General features: G+C 35.3%; 1 protein-coding gene and 1 long non-coding RNA gene across 7 annotated transcripts in view; one reads left to right on the top strand and one right to left on the bottom strand.

The window, feature by feature from the left end:
* SLAIN2 (SLAIN motif family member 2) overlaps positions 1–14,129 on the top strand; it is a 39,999-nt gene extending 25,870 nt beyond the window's left edge. For 2 of the 3 annotated variants that reach the window (XM_067298083.1, XM_067298085.1), the window contains exons 7-9: positions 3,887–3,964; positions 8,677–8,995; positions 10,425–14,129. In XM_067298083.1, the coding sequence (XP_067154184.1) occupies positions 3,887–3,964; positions 8,677–8,995; positions 10,425–10,491 (464 nt within the window). In that variant the 3' untranslated portion in view covers positions 10,492–14,129. The remainder of the gene's footprint in view (positions 1–3,886; positions 3,965–8,676; positions 8,996–10,424) is intronic. The other variant, XM_067298084.1, reaches the window with a different exon arrangement.
* The window catches only part of LOC136992267 (uncharacterized), a 33,294-nt gene continuing 21,291 nt past the window's right edge, over positions 2,962–14,964 (bottom strand). For 3 of the 4 annotated variants that reach the window (XR_010884436.1, XR_010884433.1, XR_010884434.1), the window contains exons 2-3: positions 6,922–7,069; positions 2,962–3,184 (exon numbers count right to left, since the gene is read on the bottom strand). This is a non-coding gene — a long non-coding RNA (uncharacterized lncRNA). Of the gene's footprint in view, positions 3,185–6,921; positions 7,070–8,466; positions 8,671–14,964 lie in introns of those variants that run through there. The other variant, XR_010884435.1, reaches the window with a different exon arrangement.

Here is a 14,964-nt window from a genome sequence, read left to right as displayed (position 1 = left end):
GGGCTGTCACCTGTTAGATAGGGTTATCAAACTGTAACACATTTATAGCAGTTGGGCAGTAGCTCTCCAACTACATTATTTCTGTGATGGGAAGAATAAATGATTAAACAGATGTGAAAGACAATGAAACAAAAATTATTTCCTAAAAATCCATAGAGATTTTATTTGGGGTTTTAAAACTGAGTGAACTAGAAGGAAAGAGCACAAAGCACATTTTACTTGGCCAGAATGCTATTTCCAATTCTAGTGGTATATTCATAGTGAAACTTCAGGGTAAGATCAGGCAGCAGAAGTCTGAATATTCAATGTTCAGTGAGTTACTTCATTGATGGAGCCAATGTAGTGTGACTTATGTTTATACATATATAGTTTTTTAAATTAGCGGATGGAAAATCATGAAAACTATTAGGTAAATTTGCTTGCCTTTTATGGGAATTTTTCCACAAATGTGAACTACTGTAGAAGAACTTACATTTAAATGTAAGTTAAGTATCATTAATAAAGCCCAGATTTCTAGCTTTTACAGTTTCCCTGCTCTTACAGATGTTTGTCAGAGTCTTGCTATTGACAATCGTAAAACGGTTTGTGTATGAAGTCAATGAGTAAGTATCTTTGCTTAGTCTGGATTAAAAAAAAATCTGCAAAACTGTATATTGTATAAAAGTTTCTAGAATTTTGTCTTTTGTACCATATGCTTTTTGTTTCATTGATTTTATATTTTGTCACCTTGCAGAAAGCACTGTTAAACTGCAGCAATTTTTTGTTTTCCTTTGGCAATGACTTCTGGGATTCAAAGCTTCCTCCATATACCTGCTAGTTTTGCATGAGCTTACCTTTGCAAGGATGCTGGCTGGCCACCCAAAGTCACTACTTTTCTCCTTGTCAAAGATCTGCTGCTCATAATTTACTTTCATATTTGCTGTGGCTGCAATACTGAACTTGCTATGGGTGCTGGCATTCAAAAATGAGTTAGGAATCCAGTAAGTTTCTGAACGGGCAACTCCTCTTATGGTTACATAGGCAAATTATACATGTTTGCTTAAAGAGTAGAGGGAAAATATTTAAACCATTATGTATTAGAAGTACAACTGTAAAATGTGAAGACATTTGGTATTTCAAGTTTTAAGCTGTAATTTGGTTAAAAAATCCAAATTCTCTTTAAAAATGTTTGCATTTGCTACACAGTCCACCACAGAAATATTTACTATGAACAGCTGTTGATGATTTATAATAGAATATCTGTTTAAAAAGGAGTGAATTACATATCACTTGTAACTATTAAACTTTTCATGTATCTCTGGTTCTCCATGCTGTTATGCAGAACAGAATTTTTATGTAAAAAGCTATTAAGTATTTCACCTTAAAGGATTGGAAGGAACAGTAATACTTGACTTGTGTTCTCCAAGCAATAGGCATCTTTGTTCTAAACTTTGAAGTGTTTCACCTGTGGGAAGACTGTTCCATGTAGGTCCTATGCCACACAGATTGTGCCCAGCAGTAGAACTTCTAAGGTGGTTTCCACATAGCGCTATATGCTTTGCAGTGGATTGAGCGTATAATACTTTTGTACTTACCTAGCACTGTTAGCACAGGGATGTGAAATCCTAAAGCAGAGTTAAATATAGTACTTGGTCAAAAAGGTAAGCTGTAGATTGCTCGATCTGTCAGTAAAGTAACTGTAGTCTGTTTGCCAAGAGACAGCTGCTAAGCAGGTTCAGAGTAAAAGGAAGGGTATGTTTGAGGAAAGCAAGTATTTGAGTTTGGTTGATCTGAAATAAACATAACTATATTTATTCAGTATTGTACTTTAAGCACGCACTATTTGTGACAACATAATAGTGTATGATGCAGTTCTAGAGTAGCAAATAGTGTGGTAACATTGCACTCCACGCTTATCTCATAAACTGCATGTTTTCTCGGCATTACTCTAATTGCACTGTCCAAAGGTCTTTTCAGTGATGTAGTTAACATAATTATGTAGCTATCAAGAACTTTCCTGGAGTCTCCACTGAGAAGGCAGGAATTTGATATGTATATTTTAAACCATTTCCACATCATCCCACTTCTCTGACTTGCAGATAGTGTAAATAATGGTGGGGGAAGAAACTTAGTGCCATATACAGTAGCATATTTAAATCTAACTGAATGAATTAGAGCAAACTAAATTCATGATCATAAATATGAAGGAAGAAGCTGTTCTTGATTTTTATGTGGTAAAACAAAAACACTGATTCTGTAAGAAATGGTATTATGGAATACTTGTGGGCAGAAGCACTCTGGCCAGTGGTCTGCTTCACTAAATTCCTTTAAGAAAACTGGTTTGGGAATTGTGCTCATTTTTAAACAGTTTACTGTGTTTAATCAACTGTTTATGGGTATGCCTTAGAAAGAAGTTTATAGCAAGACCACATGCCAGAAGTTGAATAAGAACTGCATAGTGCCTCATGCTTTTTTTGCCATCACAATATAGTTGGTAGAAAGAATAATTTTTGCTCTTAATAGGCCACAGGCAACATTGTATCATGTTTATAAACTCTTTATTTCCTTTTTGCTGCTTATTGAAAATAGTTTTTAGTTAATTATTAAGGTTAAAATTAATAGACCTAGTCATGTTTTCAGAATGAAGGTAAAACATGATGCAATTCTTTTGTAGTTCATAAATTATTGTGAATTTTGAACTGACTGAAGGATGGGAATAGTGGTGGCAATATATCAAGTTTAGAAAATAGGATTAACTAATATTATTCTAACTGCTCCTCCTCCTATCTTCTTCATCAGGATATTCACCAATTTGTTTTAGGATTACTGAGCTTCCATACTCAGGGGAAGATCTTTATGCACAGCTGTCCCCCATCTTTCTTCCCTCTCACTATGGAAATAAGCCTTACTAGTGCTATCTATTTTATGCTGGTATAAATTCTATACACTGAGGTGAGCAGAGATGTTTATTCATACAAGCTATTTTAACAAGCCTTTGTGAAGGCAAAGCTTTATTTCATTGACAACCTTCTTTCCTCCCGCCTTAAATACACTGCAGTGAAAATATGCTGAATCGATGCATTCCTTCTGGCCATAGGTAGTTCTCTCTTTGCCAAGTTTCCGCAGCTCTTGGAATACTGGCTTCTCTCTTGGAAATCTGTAGGCAGTAAGGTCGTTTCAAGGCAGTATCAGTCATTGAACATCGCTACAAAAAAGACAGGGCACAGGAACAGTGAAAAAAACCCCCAGTTTTTGGCATACTATCCATGCTGGCAGCTGATAATCTTGGGTTTCATGTCTTTTCATTTTAAGTTTGAGTTCTCTAGTATACCTTTTGGGAAAAGCACAGACACCTCTTAAAATTGCTTAAGTTTGCATAACTGAAAAATGTAACTTGTTTTTATATAGTGATCATGTTTAGACTAAGGTTTGTGCTTTTGTACAGTGTTAGAATAATTTTTTTGAAAAAATTTGCTTTAAAATAAAAAGTTTAGTCTTGCTAGGTCAAATCTGTCAGCTTAGTTTTCATCTTTTTATCTAATCTTTCACTCATATTGCTGTAGCATGTTTGCTGGGTGGCTTGTTCTCCCTTTGGTATATATATTTTTTTACCTTTCTGGGTTTTTTGCCCTGCAAGAAGCTTCTTTACTCTTACAGAATCTGCGCATTTTGCACTGCAAAATTTCTGACACGCTCCTTTTGCAACTCTTTGCCATTAAGAGCCAGCACCATTTAAAAAAAAGAAAAAAGACTTCTCTTCCAGAGTCATAACAGCTTTGAAAACTGTTATGTGTTTTACTTGCACTGTTCCTTGATGCTTTCACAAGTGGATGCAATTCTGAAATTCCCAGGAAATTTAGTTTTCTTATCTTTTTAGACAAATATAACACTTCTTGTCTTTCAACAGCTCTGCAAAGGCAGAAAAATTTGCCTCGTGCTGCCTTCAAAACCAAACAGTTTCTTCAAACTCCATCTACAAAAGGAGGTAATTAACTTATGACCTCTTATCAAGCTCCGGCAAATCTCAGATAATTGTTCACCTGTGTTAAATCGTGCATATCCTAGATTAATAAAAACACTGTTGCATGTAGAGATTAACTGAGTGGACCTTGCTGTATCAAAGTATGTAACTTTTTGTCTAAATATTAAAATACAACACTGCATCATTAAAAAAAAGAAAGTATTAAACCTGATATTGATATAAAATCCAAGGACTGGTGACTTCTAGCATGAATCAAGAAGCTTGGATTAGAAAAGCAGACTTCTGAAGCCATATTCAGTAAGGCTATATTTGGATTGGAATATTTTGATTGTAACCTACAGTTTGTAACACACAAAACCAAAACTGTTCTTTCTCTGATTTGGAAAAATACACAGACAAGTGAAAATGTCCTTTACTCTGTGCTAGAAACAAGAGCTTATCCTTGAAAAGATTAGCCTAGAATGTCAGCCTGAGTTTTACACACATACATACATGCTTGTGTTTTCTCTTTTCCTCTCAGAACTGGAAGATTATCCCTAAGATACAGCATAATTTAGATTTATGGTTTTTTGTCAAGGAATTGGAGACTATTGTATATAATATTCCAGGTTACTAATGGCTGAAGTTCATTTCCTTTTGAGAAGAAAATGAAATAATTCAGTCTGTAATCCAATTAAACAAATTTTAACTGATTTTTAATTAAGTTTTGGCAGCCTCATACATGATACATGACCTCTGTTTCACTACCAAGAAAAGCAAGTTCATGTTTTTGGTTTTACGTATAGTTAGTCCTGTTGTCTACTAAAATCCAGATCTAATTTTTAAGATCACGTTTCACTTGTGACTAATTTATAAACTATATATATACTAGATAAAGGAGTACAGGAATCCTTCATGCAGATATTGAAAGTGGATCACAAAATGCTTATGTTTCTGTCAGTGGTTTAACAATGCTAACTTTAGTCAACTTTATTCCATGTAGGAAGTTTTACTGTCCTGTCTTCCCCTTAAATAGCAATATATAATGACTTTGAAACAGATCCACAGGGCTAAGCAGAAGTCTCTAACAGTCTTCAAAAATTTCTTAGTCAATGGAAAAAAGTTCTCTCAGTCTTCTCCTTTGGGATACGACTGCCATCTCTATTCCTGCACAAAGCTTTCTGTGCTGCCTTTCCAGATGCCTTTGCCTTCATCTGGATGTCTAGAAAACTTATGCGCTCGATGGTCTAGTCCAGAGCTGTGGAAACCTGTACAGAAATTAATTTGTCTTTGAGTTTATATTATTTGTAAAATTTTATTAAAGCCTAGAGAATTATGAACTGAGTGCATTGCACTGCCAGTTACACATTCTTGTTTCTAGTTGCTGTCGCTGGTCACTGAGAATGAGAACCCAGCTTGTCTTTTTCAGTTGTTTGCTATTTTATAGTCCTGGGTGTCTTGATTTTCTTGTTTCTGATCTGAGATTCTTACGGTTATAGAAGCGTTATGCAGTATGAAAAACAACTTTTGTTTCACAAGGGTAAATGACTGAACAAAATTGGTTTTAGTTCCTTAAAATGCTGTTCATTACATAGTTTAACACCTTCACACACAAACTTTGGCACTTTTTATCATCTTCTGTAAAACAGTTCAAAATACGTTCAAATAACAAACTCCCTACCTCACTGTAACAGATTTGTTGAGGCTTATATAGCAATGTAGCATCAGTCAGGTAACAGAACAGCTTACTGACTCCCATTGTCTGATCTCATCTGTTCTTTCCTATCAGTCTGAATCATCTCATAATGGTGGGTATGATATAAAAGCTATTTCAGAATCAGTTCTGTTTTTGGAAGAGTCAAGTCAGTATGCAGCAGCTGGCTTTGGGATGCAGTCCAGGCATCTGTAGCCTCACAGATTCCTACTTGGTCAGGTGGGGATCACCCTGCCTACGGTCAAGGACAGTATTCTGAGAGGGTGGAAAATCTAAATGTCATCATTCCACAATGCCATACATTTTCATTATTGACAGAGATATTAATTATACCTGGTTCTAGTTGTTTAGTTTCTAAGGAGATGGAGTTGTGTGATGTTGTTAAACACGATCACTACATGTTTTTATCAAACATATGAGCTCAATACTGCACGTTGGGATAGAATATTGGATAGACTTTGACTAAGGCAATACCTCATTCCTTGTGATCCTGTCTTGCATGTTAAATAGACCAAACTGAGTTTTATTAAATATCCAAAGCTGCTCTAAGACAGAATTCCTTATGTGTAGAACAGAATTATGAGGCAGTTTGCCAGTGATTGCATCGTGCGGACTGCTTTGGCAATCATAGCACATTAGAAGACAATTCATTCTTTTATGTCAAAGAATGAATGCAGCTCTCAGAAATGTCTGCAACGTTGTGTTGACAGGAAACATTTTATGAACTGGTAGTTCAAGTTGGAAGTATGGTAAAATATGGTCAAGAGAAAACTGTAGAATGGAGAGGCCTAATTTACTGGATAATTACTTTCACTGGAAAGTGACAAAATTTCTTCAGTTCTAACTTTTCATTGATTATGTTCAGTACGTAAAACCTTTTCCTCATTGTGCCTCTAAGAGTGTACTAAGCCCTTAGCAGGCCCAAAGCTAAAGTGTCTTCAGTTTTTATATACTAGTATTGCTCTGCAGCTCAGTTGCTAACATGATGTTATATGTGTGTTCCAGCAGGTGTAATAATGAGAAGTAGAGTAATAAAAGCTCCTTGTGTTTAAACTGTAGAATCACTTGGAAATTCTACCGATTTGCTTACACCAATGTTGCAGACAATGTCACATTTCAACAACCTCTAATCATTCTTAATCCTAGTAGGACTTCACTGCTGTTCTTGTGCAGTCATTCTGCTATTAATGCTTTCCTTAATCCATCATCTGGCTTGACCCCAAGCTTTTTATTTTAAGGGTTTTTATTTATTCTCCTCACTACTTACCAACTGTCATGTATCGTTGACATCTCTATCACCTGTTTTGTCAGCTCTTCCCCTGAACAGCTTCATGCTGTGTTTGGTATTGCTGCTTCTCTGTGGAAAGACCCTCTTGGATGATCCAGAAGGGCATTAAATCCCTCAAGATTCACATCTGTAATAAAGCACATATTAAACTTCCTAAATATGCCCTATCAGGAATGACTTCAAAACACAACCTGAAAACTGCCACTTCCCCTGTACCACATTTGGGATCTCATGTTCCTGTCATTACTAGTCTTTTCATTATTAGTGGATCTAGCTTTTAAAATGATAGTAAAAGCTTTGTGAAGGACCATCTCTTTTGTTACAGCATCTGTCAGAGGACTCAACTTTGGTGTCTGTATAAAGAAGTTTATTCTGTAGAGGAAATAATAGTTTATGCAAGTTCACTAAATGTAAATCTGATGTTATGTATTTTCCTGATTGAATTGATTGCCCAGTGTCAGCTATTACTGAATCCCACCCTAATCAGTTTGAAAAGCTGGTGACATTCTATTTAAGTATTAAGAAGATGGATTAGTTTAAGTATTCTGTTTAGTGATACATTATGCATATTTTGAAAATATTTCTGATACTCATGAAGAAATGTGCTTAAGCTTTGGCATTACTGTAAGGCAGTTGAATGTTCTTTTTGTCAGTATCTTGCTATGAAGATCAATTCTGTTGTTTATTGCTAGCTCTCTAATAAAAATCAGAAGTAAATTCCTAGGTATATAATAAATAAGACCTCTTGCTATTACATTAATAGCACTGAGAAAAATATACATACTGTATGCATGTATATTACGTACATGTACAAAAGAAGTTGTTAATGGAGTACACTTGTGTGTACACCTTGTATTAAAGGCTTGCTCAACATACTGTATAGTAAGACTAAACTTATAAATGGATTTTCACTGGCATATAGGCTTTCCCAGAAAGGGCTTGTTAAAGGCCTGCATTTTACTACTAAGTCTGATATGAAGTATTTAAATCAGGCATTAGCGATACTGATAATTCAGATAATGTTCATAAGAAGAAGAAGGCTGTAAATTGTCGTAGTTGTCTGGTTTGAGATTCATAGCTGTCTGGTTTGAGATTCATAGCTGTCTGGTTTGAGATTCATAGCTGTAGAGCCTAGTGCCTTAACCTGTTGGGGGTTGGCTGGCCCTGTTTTTTTCCCCTTTCAGACAATAATTCTTGAACTTGATCATATCATTAAGTAAATCTTAATTCAATGGATTTGGTTAAAAAGAAAAGCACAGAAGAAACATTAAGATATCCTGCTCTCTGACAGTTTCATCACTGAAGGCTAATATGCACTTTGACTCTATTTAAAGAATACGGCACACTAGAATCCTGTATTCTTGAATGTGTTCTTTTCAGGAATGGGAATTCGGTTCACATGTGTCTTAAGCAGGTAAATTTCTCCTCGAAAAATATGTTCACCTCTATTTTTTTTGGCTTATCAGTCTTATGTAATGGTTTGAGTCTTAATATTATTACTTATAAGTCCAGATAAATACTCACAGTAGGCAAATGGAGTGTTAGAGTTATGATATCGAAAACACATGACAAAGAGGACATCTGAATTCCTGTTTCTCATTGCTGCTTGGTTGGCTGTATTCCATTATACATTCCATATTGTTTGAATTTTCACATAAAGTTGCTTCTGGTTTTTGAGTTATCAGTTATACTGAAATTTCAGTTTGAAAGTAACTTCTGTATTTTATTTTCCAGTACCTTCTCCAAGTAAATTCCGCTCACCTGCAGCACCGTCTCCCCTAGCTCTCCGACAACCAGTGAAAGCATTTAGTAACCATGGACCTGGTTCTGTTGCTTCTCCAGAAGCCACACAGCTAACACACAGTAGTTCTTCACCAGGGCCTCTTGCAGCTCAGAGTTCAGGCTTGCCAAGCCCTGCCAACAGTATTAACAGTACTACTCTTACCAGACCAGCAGGAACAGCAGGGATGAGGAGTGGTTTGCCCAGACCCAGTGCCCCTTCTACTGGGGGCATCCCAGTGCCTCGCAGCAAACTTGCACAGCCTGTTCGCAGGTGAGTACATGTCCGAGACCATCTTAATTTGTGCCTTTCTTAATGAATTTTGTACACTGTATATTTGTGCTGCTTCTTTCTGTAGTTCTTATTTTGGTCTCAAGGTCTTCAGAAACAATGGAAATGGAGACCTCCATGTGAAGTATTTACCCATGTTTCCAAAATAGATTTGGAACAAAACTGAGAGTTAAAAAGTCATTGAAATGTAGCTGGCAAGTGAAAATTCATTTATACCACTGAGTAACACGTATTGAAGTCAGAACTATTTAAGTGCCTTTTGTAAGCCAGATGTCAAGCAGTGGCACCACAGCAGAACAGTTTCTCTCCTTGTGCAGCTAGAAACTTTAAGAAGGAAGAGATATTAAGGACAGAGGAGGCATCCATAGCATTTGTTAAACTTAACAGAAAAATCAGGACAGTTAAGTCATAGGACAAAACAGAATTTTCAACTCAAACATAACCTCTGTGTTAGCATCCAGATGTGGAAGTTGCTTAATGTCAGAGTGTTTTGGAAAACAAGCACAAGAGACTAAGTATTAAATGGAAAGGCTGCACAGACAGTTTGTCTTCAGGGGAATCAGAAGCAAGCAATGCATAAATTTAGAGTATCTGCTCTTAATGCCATTGGAGGCATTGCTAATGTAGATTTTCCCTGAAGGTGTCACATGAAAGCCAGCTGACACAAGGAAGCAGTCATCCATGAGGAACAGTAAGAGTCCCCTTAAACGAAAGGATAAACCGTTGGTCTCCAGTATCGCAGAATGGACAAAACAGGCATAAATATCAAAGCGGAGGAGTTATGTTCTATAAAGAGTGTTGGTCAGGGGAATAACAAATGACTATCACAATATTGACTGTCTTGCACTGTGTCTGAAGCTGAAAGTTAGTGTAACATAAAGCAGTTGTTTTTGACAGGAAATTCTTAATACTAGTGAAGTGTAGCTGTCCTAATCACAACAAATCTTATAGTAAAGAGTTTCGCTTACTAAACATACACAGCTCTTTTTTTTTTTGAAAGTTTAGGTACACAGTTTAATAATGCAGTATCTGCAAACTTTTTAAAGATTTTGACATAAGCAAAATGTAATACTTTAAACAAGGATTTCCCTGTTCATGCATCACTGAAAAAATAGCCTATTTCTAAATGTCAGCAGATTAAACTTGTATTCTCAGAGAGTACAATAGTGAAAAGTTTTCTGTTCATTTATGATGATGTTTGTCTGACGCTGAAGTTAATTATCAACATATAGTACATTAAACCTTAAACTGAAAATACTTTGGTGTTTATGTTAAGTAAAATGTATGGCAGAAAGGCAAATGAGTAAAGTGTATATTTTAATGATTTATAGAATTCTTAGGTTCTTAGGTACTGTGGATGGAGACTTGAGCATTCAGGTATGAAACTGAAATAAATCTCATTTTGTTTTAGATCATTACCTGCTCCCAAAACCTATGGCAACATGAAAGATGAGAGTTGGAAAGATGGCTGCTACTGAACTGCAAGGTTCCAGTGCTCATGGATACTTCCTCACCAGGCTAAAAGACGGCTTGATCATACAGACTGTTCAGATGTGACTTTTGGGATTTGTAAAAATCCCAGACCTCTCTGTCTCAAATTAGCACAAACTGGCAGAGATTATAAAGCAGCACTTTAATGACATCTAACATCAGATGTTTGGTGATCATACAATCGCTTTTACATGAAATTGCTATCAGTTCTGTTGGGTTTCTTTTCCTTGCTTGCTAAAAGTGTATCAATTTGAGCATTTATGACAGTGGCCAATGTCTGGGCAAAAACCTAATGAATGCCAAAGAAATGCCCATCTTGAAAAGCAGCAAGTATAACAGCCAACTTACATTGTCCAAAACTTCAGTCTGTTTTAATTCAGCAGAGAGATTGGTGAATATGTACAACTGAAACAAGACTATATTAATCAGAGCTAGTATTCTGATTTCAGACTGCTACAGTGCTAGTGAAACATTGACTTTAGCAATTTTATAAGATTCTTGTTGGGGAAAGTGGTACGTACATCCTTCAGAAAGAATCAGATGTTACTCTGGAGGATTAAGCAGAACAGTAAATAGTAGTCATGGCTTTTTTTTTTTTTTTTAATCAGTAAAGGTTTGAATGTAGCAGACATACACAAATGCAATAGTATAGATTGCATCTTTCCTATGTTGATTTGCTATATCAGTTTTACATGCTCTTATAAGTTTGATTGCCAAAAGGGCTTAGTATCAGTTGTACAATCTTTCTAAACCTTAAAGTTCCTTGCTCAGGAAAGATGGCCTTTGCTATTGTAGCCACATTTTTAACACATGGCTTGCTATTTGGGGAAAACTTTTTTATAGCAGGTTTCCTTAAAAAGGAAAGAACAAGTAGTACTATTAATTTGTTCTAATACCATACCACTATGCTTTCAGCCTGGAACACAACTGTAAATGCTGATAGTTAATGAGAAGGAAACACAACTATGCACTTGTAACATACAAATTCCAAGGTAATGAGTTGTACTCTTGATGCCAAATGATATTCATTTAGGTGATGTTCCATGGTATGAGGGAGTTTTCTGTATCCTATTTTTTTTTTACTTTCATCCATTTCTTAAATTGGTTTATTTTAAATTGTAAATATTTTTACAGAAGTTATTGCCCATGTAAGTGTGTTTAAATATGTACTTTGCCTTACATATGTGTATCTTACATTACTGGTAACAGAGTATGAAACCTGATACATCTGTTTACAAACTATTAAATTCCTCTGGTGGCTCTGACTTATTCTAGCACTCACATCTTTGTCAGAAGAACTCATTCATATAATTACCATTTGAACCATTGCTTTCTGTTTTGGAAGACATTATGCAAACATTTGTAAAGTTGTATTGGGTGGGAAGAGTTAAATGGAAGGGATTTTGTTTGAAGCTTTTTCAGTATTTTGGATGTACAGTTGATGAAGTAACAGAACGTGAATGGTATCCTTTGTGCAATGACTGACAAACACTAAAAGTTGGATTGGACGGTAGGTGGCCTTCAACCCCATTACTATCAGAGTTGTGAACTGCTGGTGTACTTTGATTCCCACTACTAAGAGGATAACTAATCCTGAAATTCTAGCACTTGAATTTTAGGCCAGCATTAACATATTCCTGGATGAAAAGCCATGCAATACTACTTGAGTTGGAAGAAGCCAAATAGGAAGGAGAGGAGACTAATTTGCAGTTCTAATTACTCAAGCAGCTGTAGGCAAACTTTGGATTGACCAATGACTTCACACTCCAGACTGAGATCTGTACTGAGATTTGAAGTCAGGGTATCAAGTATACTGTAATTCAATAAGATTTCAGCAGGGGTAAAGATCCTACCTTCCACCATTAGACCAGTACATACCACTAATCTAGCCTTGTGCCATTTTCTGGTACAGATAATGGATATCAGTTAGTAAATATCTCATGCAACTACTAAGCAAAAGAAAGGACTAGATCAAATGTACCTATTCTCATTGAAGTCCAAGTTTTAACATTTTGGCATTTTACAAAGCAATGCTACAGTCTTCATTGAAAACTGGCAAATTTTAATTGGTGGATTCTTTTAAACACTTAATTAACTTTTAAATTTTGAAAGTCAGTTGAGATGAAAATATTGGGGTTTTACCATGACTGCATCAAATTATTGTGTTTCCTTAAGTAATTCATCACTTGGATAAGTTGAGCTTAACTTCTGTAAGCCTTCTTTTCTCTGCTATTCTACTCCCCCTGAAACATAGCTAACAACTTCCTGAAAAGAGAAACTGTCTGTTTACTAGAAAGCCTTTGTGCATTACCAGTTTATTGATATCAGGAAATCGTGGGGCTCCGTGTTTAGAGATATACTGCAGAAGTGTGGAAATATGGATTTGATAAACTAGTGCCTATGATTTACTTAACTTATGTTTGATATAGTAGTAAGGGTTTTATGAATGTGGATTACTTTTTGTGCCAACAGCTCGGAATTGTTGTGTGTATGTAGGCAGAAAGACTTGTTCTGCTTCCAAAGTTATTTAATTTTTTGTGTTTGAATGTTTTTGTAAGTGTTAAAAGTGTAAAATATATATATAAAATATTCTTACCATAAAACACTTCCTGGGTCATTATTTTTATAACAAACTTTTTAAAAAGCCTTTAGATTTTTAGAAGATCTTTTGTTTTGTTTTTAAGAACTGTGTCAAACTGCCAAATCCTAGACCTAAATTCTTATACATATTTACTTACCTACAATTTCAGTGTTCCAGTAGTTAGCAAAATCAGTTACTGACTCTGTAATTCATAAATTGAGTCTAACACTATATTTGGGTCAAATCTCTGGTACACAGTCTGCCTTTCATTTTTAAGAATTCACGCTCACTTCAAACCATCGAATGTTTCATCTTGAAAATTCTGGAATTCATTCTTACACAGATAATTGAGCAACGTAAAACTGTAGCTAGTAAGCCTTCCTTGAACTGTTCAGTATAAGTTTTATCTATTTCAAATATGAATGCCTATATCTTTTGATGGATAACAAGAAGCCTTGAATATTTTTTTTTAAGACCAGTGTGTGGCCAACAATTCTTCTTAGCCATTGCTTTGTGTGTGTGTCTTCTTCCAAACAATATTTTATGCTTTTACTTCTATATTCTTTTCTGTTGCTTGTTTTGACTCACATAATTACAAGAAGTTTGTTTTGAACTTGGGAACTTTCTGTAATCTGCATTTGGCTACAAAGCAACATAGGCAACAGTCTGCATGTTCTGCCACCCATTGATTGAATCATCTAACTACTGCCTTTGTATTAAAACTAGTTTATTGCTTATCTATTTTACCACTGCAGTAGGTTGCAAATAATCAGACTTCACAGTTCTGGAATCTAGAACACTTTGAGTAAGATGAGTGGAATAACTAACAAGCTCTTTGCAGTTTTTTTTTAAATGCAGGTCATTATAGTGGAGATGCTACGTAACAATTTTGTAACAATAGCTGAGATGTGACAGATATGGTAAGCCTGTTTCTCTAATGTGAATACCATCTTTTAATCATGTTGGCATTAATATAGTTAAACTAAGTTTACTTCTATTTGATGTGTTACTGTTAAATGTATTTAATAAAATTTAACCACTGAGGTTCACTGTTAATTATTTATCCTATTTATACTATTATTCTTTATTATGCATTATTTATTTATTTTAGTGTAGTCCCCTATTTAGTAATTAAGTCCGCAGATAGAAATGTTTCACCCTGTCTAGATGACCTATTTATATAGACAGAGATGGCTTTACATCTTCTAAAATCTGATCCACTCCTTCCCTCATGATTTTTATTTTAGTTCAGCAGTCAAGCAGTTTTCCTCCCTTCTCCCCACTCCCTGAAAATAAAGAGCAGTGTCAAAATCACAGGCAATTCAATACCCTTTCCTGATTCTCTTTTAGCAAATTTCTGTAACCAACTCTTCTATGTGAAACTATTATTTATAGTTAGCCGTCATGGTATGCCAAGACTTAAGACAAAATATTGTTTCTGCAGTTCCCTTATTTTGAGAGAAAATATGACAGTTCCTTTGGTTTTGGTATAGAAGTGCTAGATCATGTTTTATTTGATATTGTATTACCATCTATGACACTGATTGCAATGGTGAAGAAAAATAAGTGATGAACATGTGATAGTAAGGAGGCAGTAGGCTGCTTATGCTGCCAAACTAAAGCTGCTTATGCTGCTGAAGTCTTTGGATGGCTGAAGAGCACCCAATTTTGATAATTTAAAACTAATCTTTTAATTAAAATATTTCTGAGAATGAAAAAAATATTGTGGAAAGCTTGTTAAATATGATAATGCATCTTTAGTTCTGCCTCTTTTGCTCTGTAAAGACAGGAGTAAACTTGGATAATTTTTTACTTTTTAAGTAAAACAACTGCAAAGTGAGGTTGCATTGATTAAAACACAGACACCCATGCACACACA

The sequence above is a fragment of the Apteryx mantelli genome, chromosome 5 (genome assembly GCF_036417845.1).
Source record: "Apteryx mantelli isolate bAptMan1 chromosome 5, bAptMan1.hap1, whole genome shotgun sequence".
In the NCBI taxonomy this organism is placed as follows: Eukaryota; Metazoa; Chordata; class Aves; order Apterygiformes; family Apterygidae; genus Apteryx; species Apteryx mantelli.
Note: the sequence above shows the minus strand (reverse complement) of the source record. Positions and strands in the feature narration are given on the sequence as shown.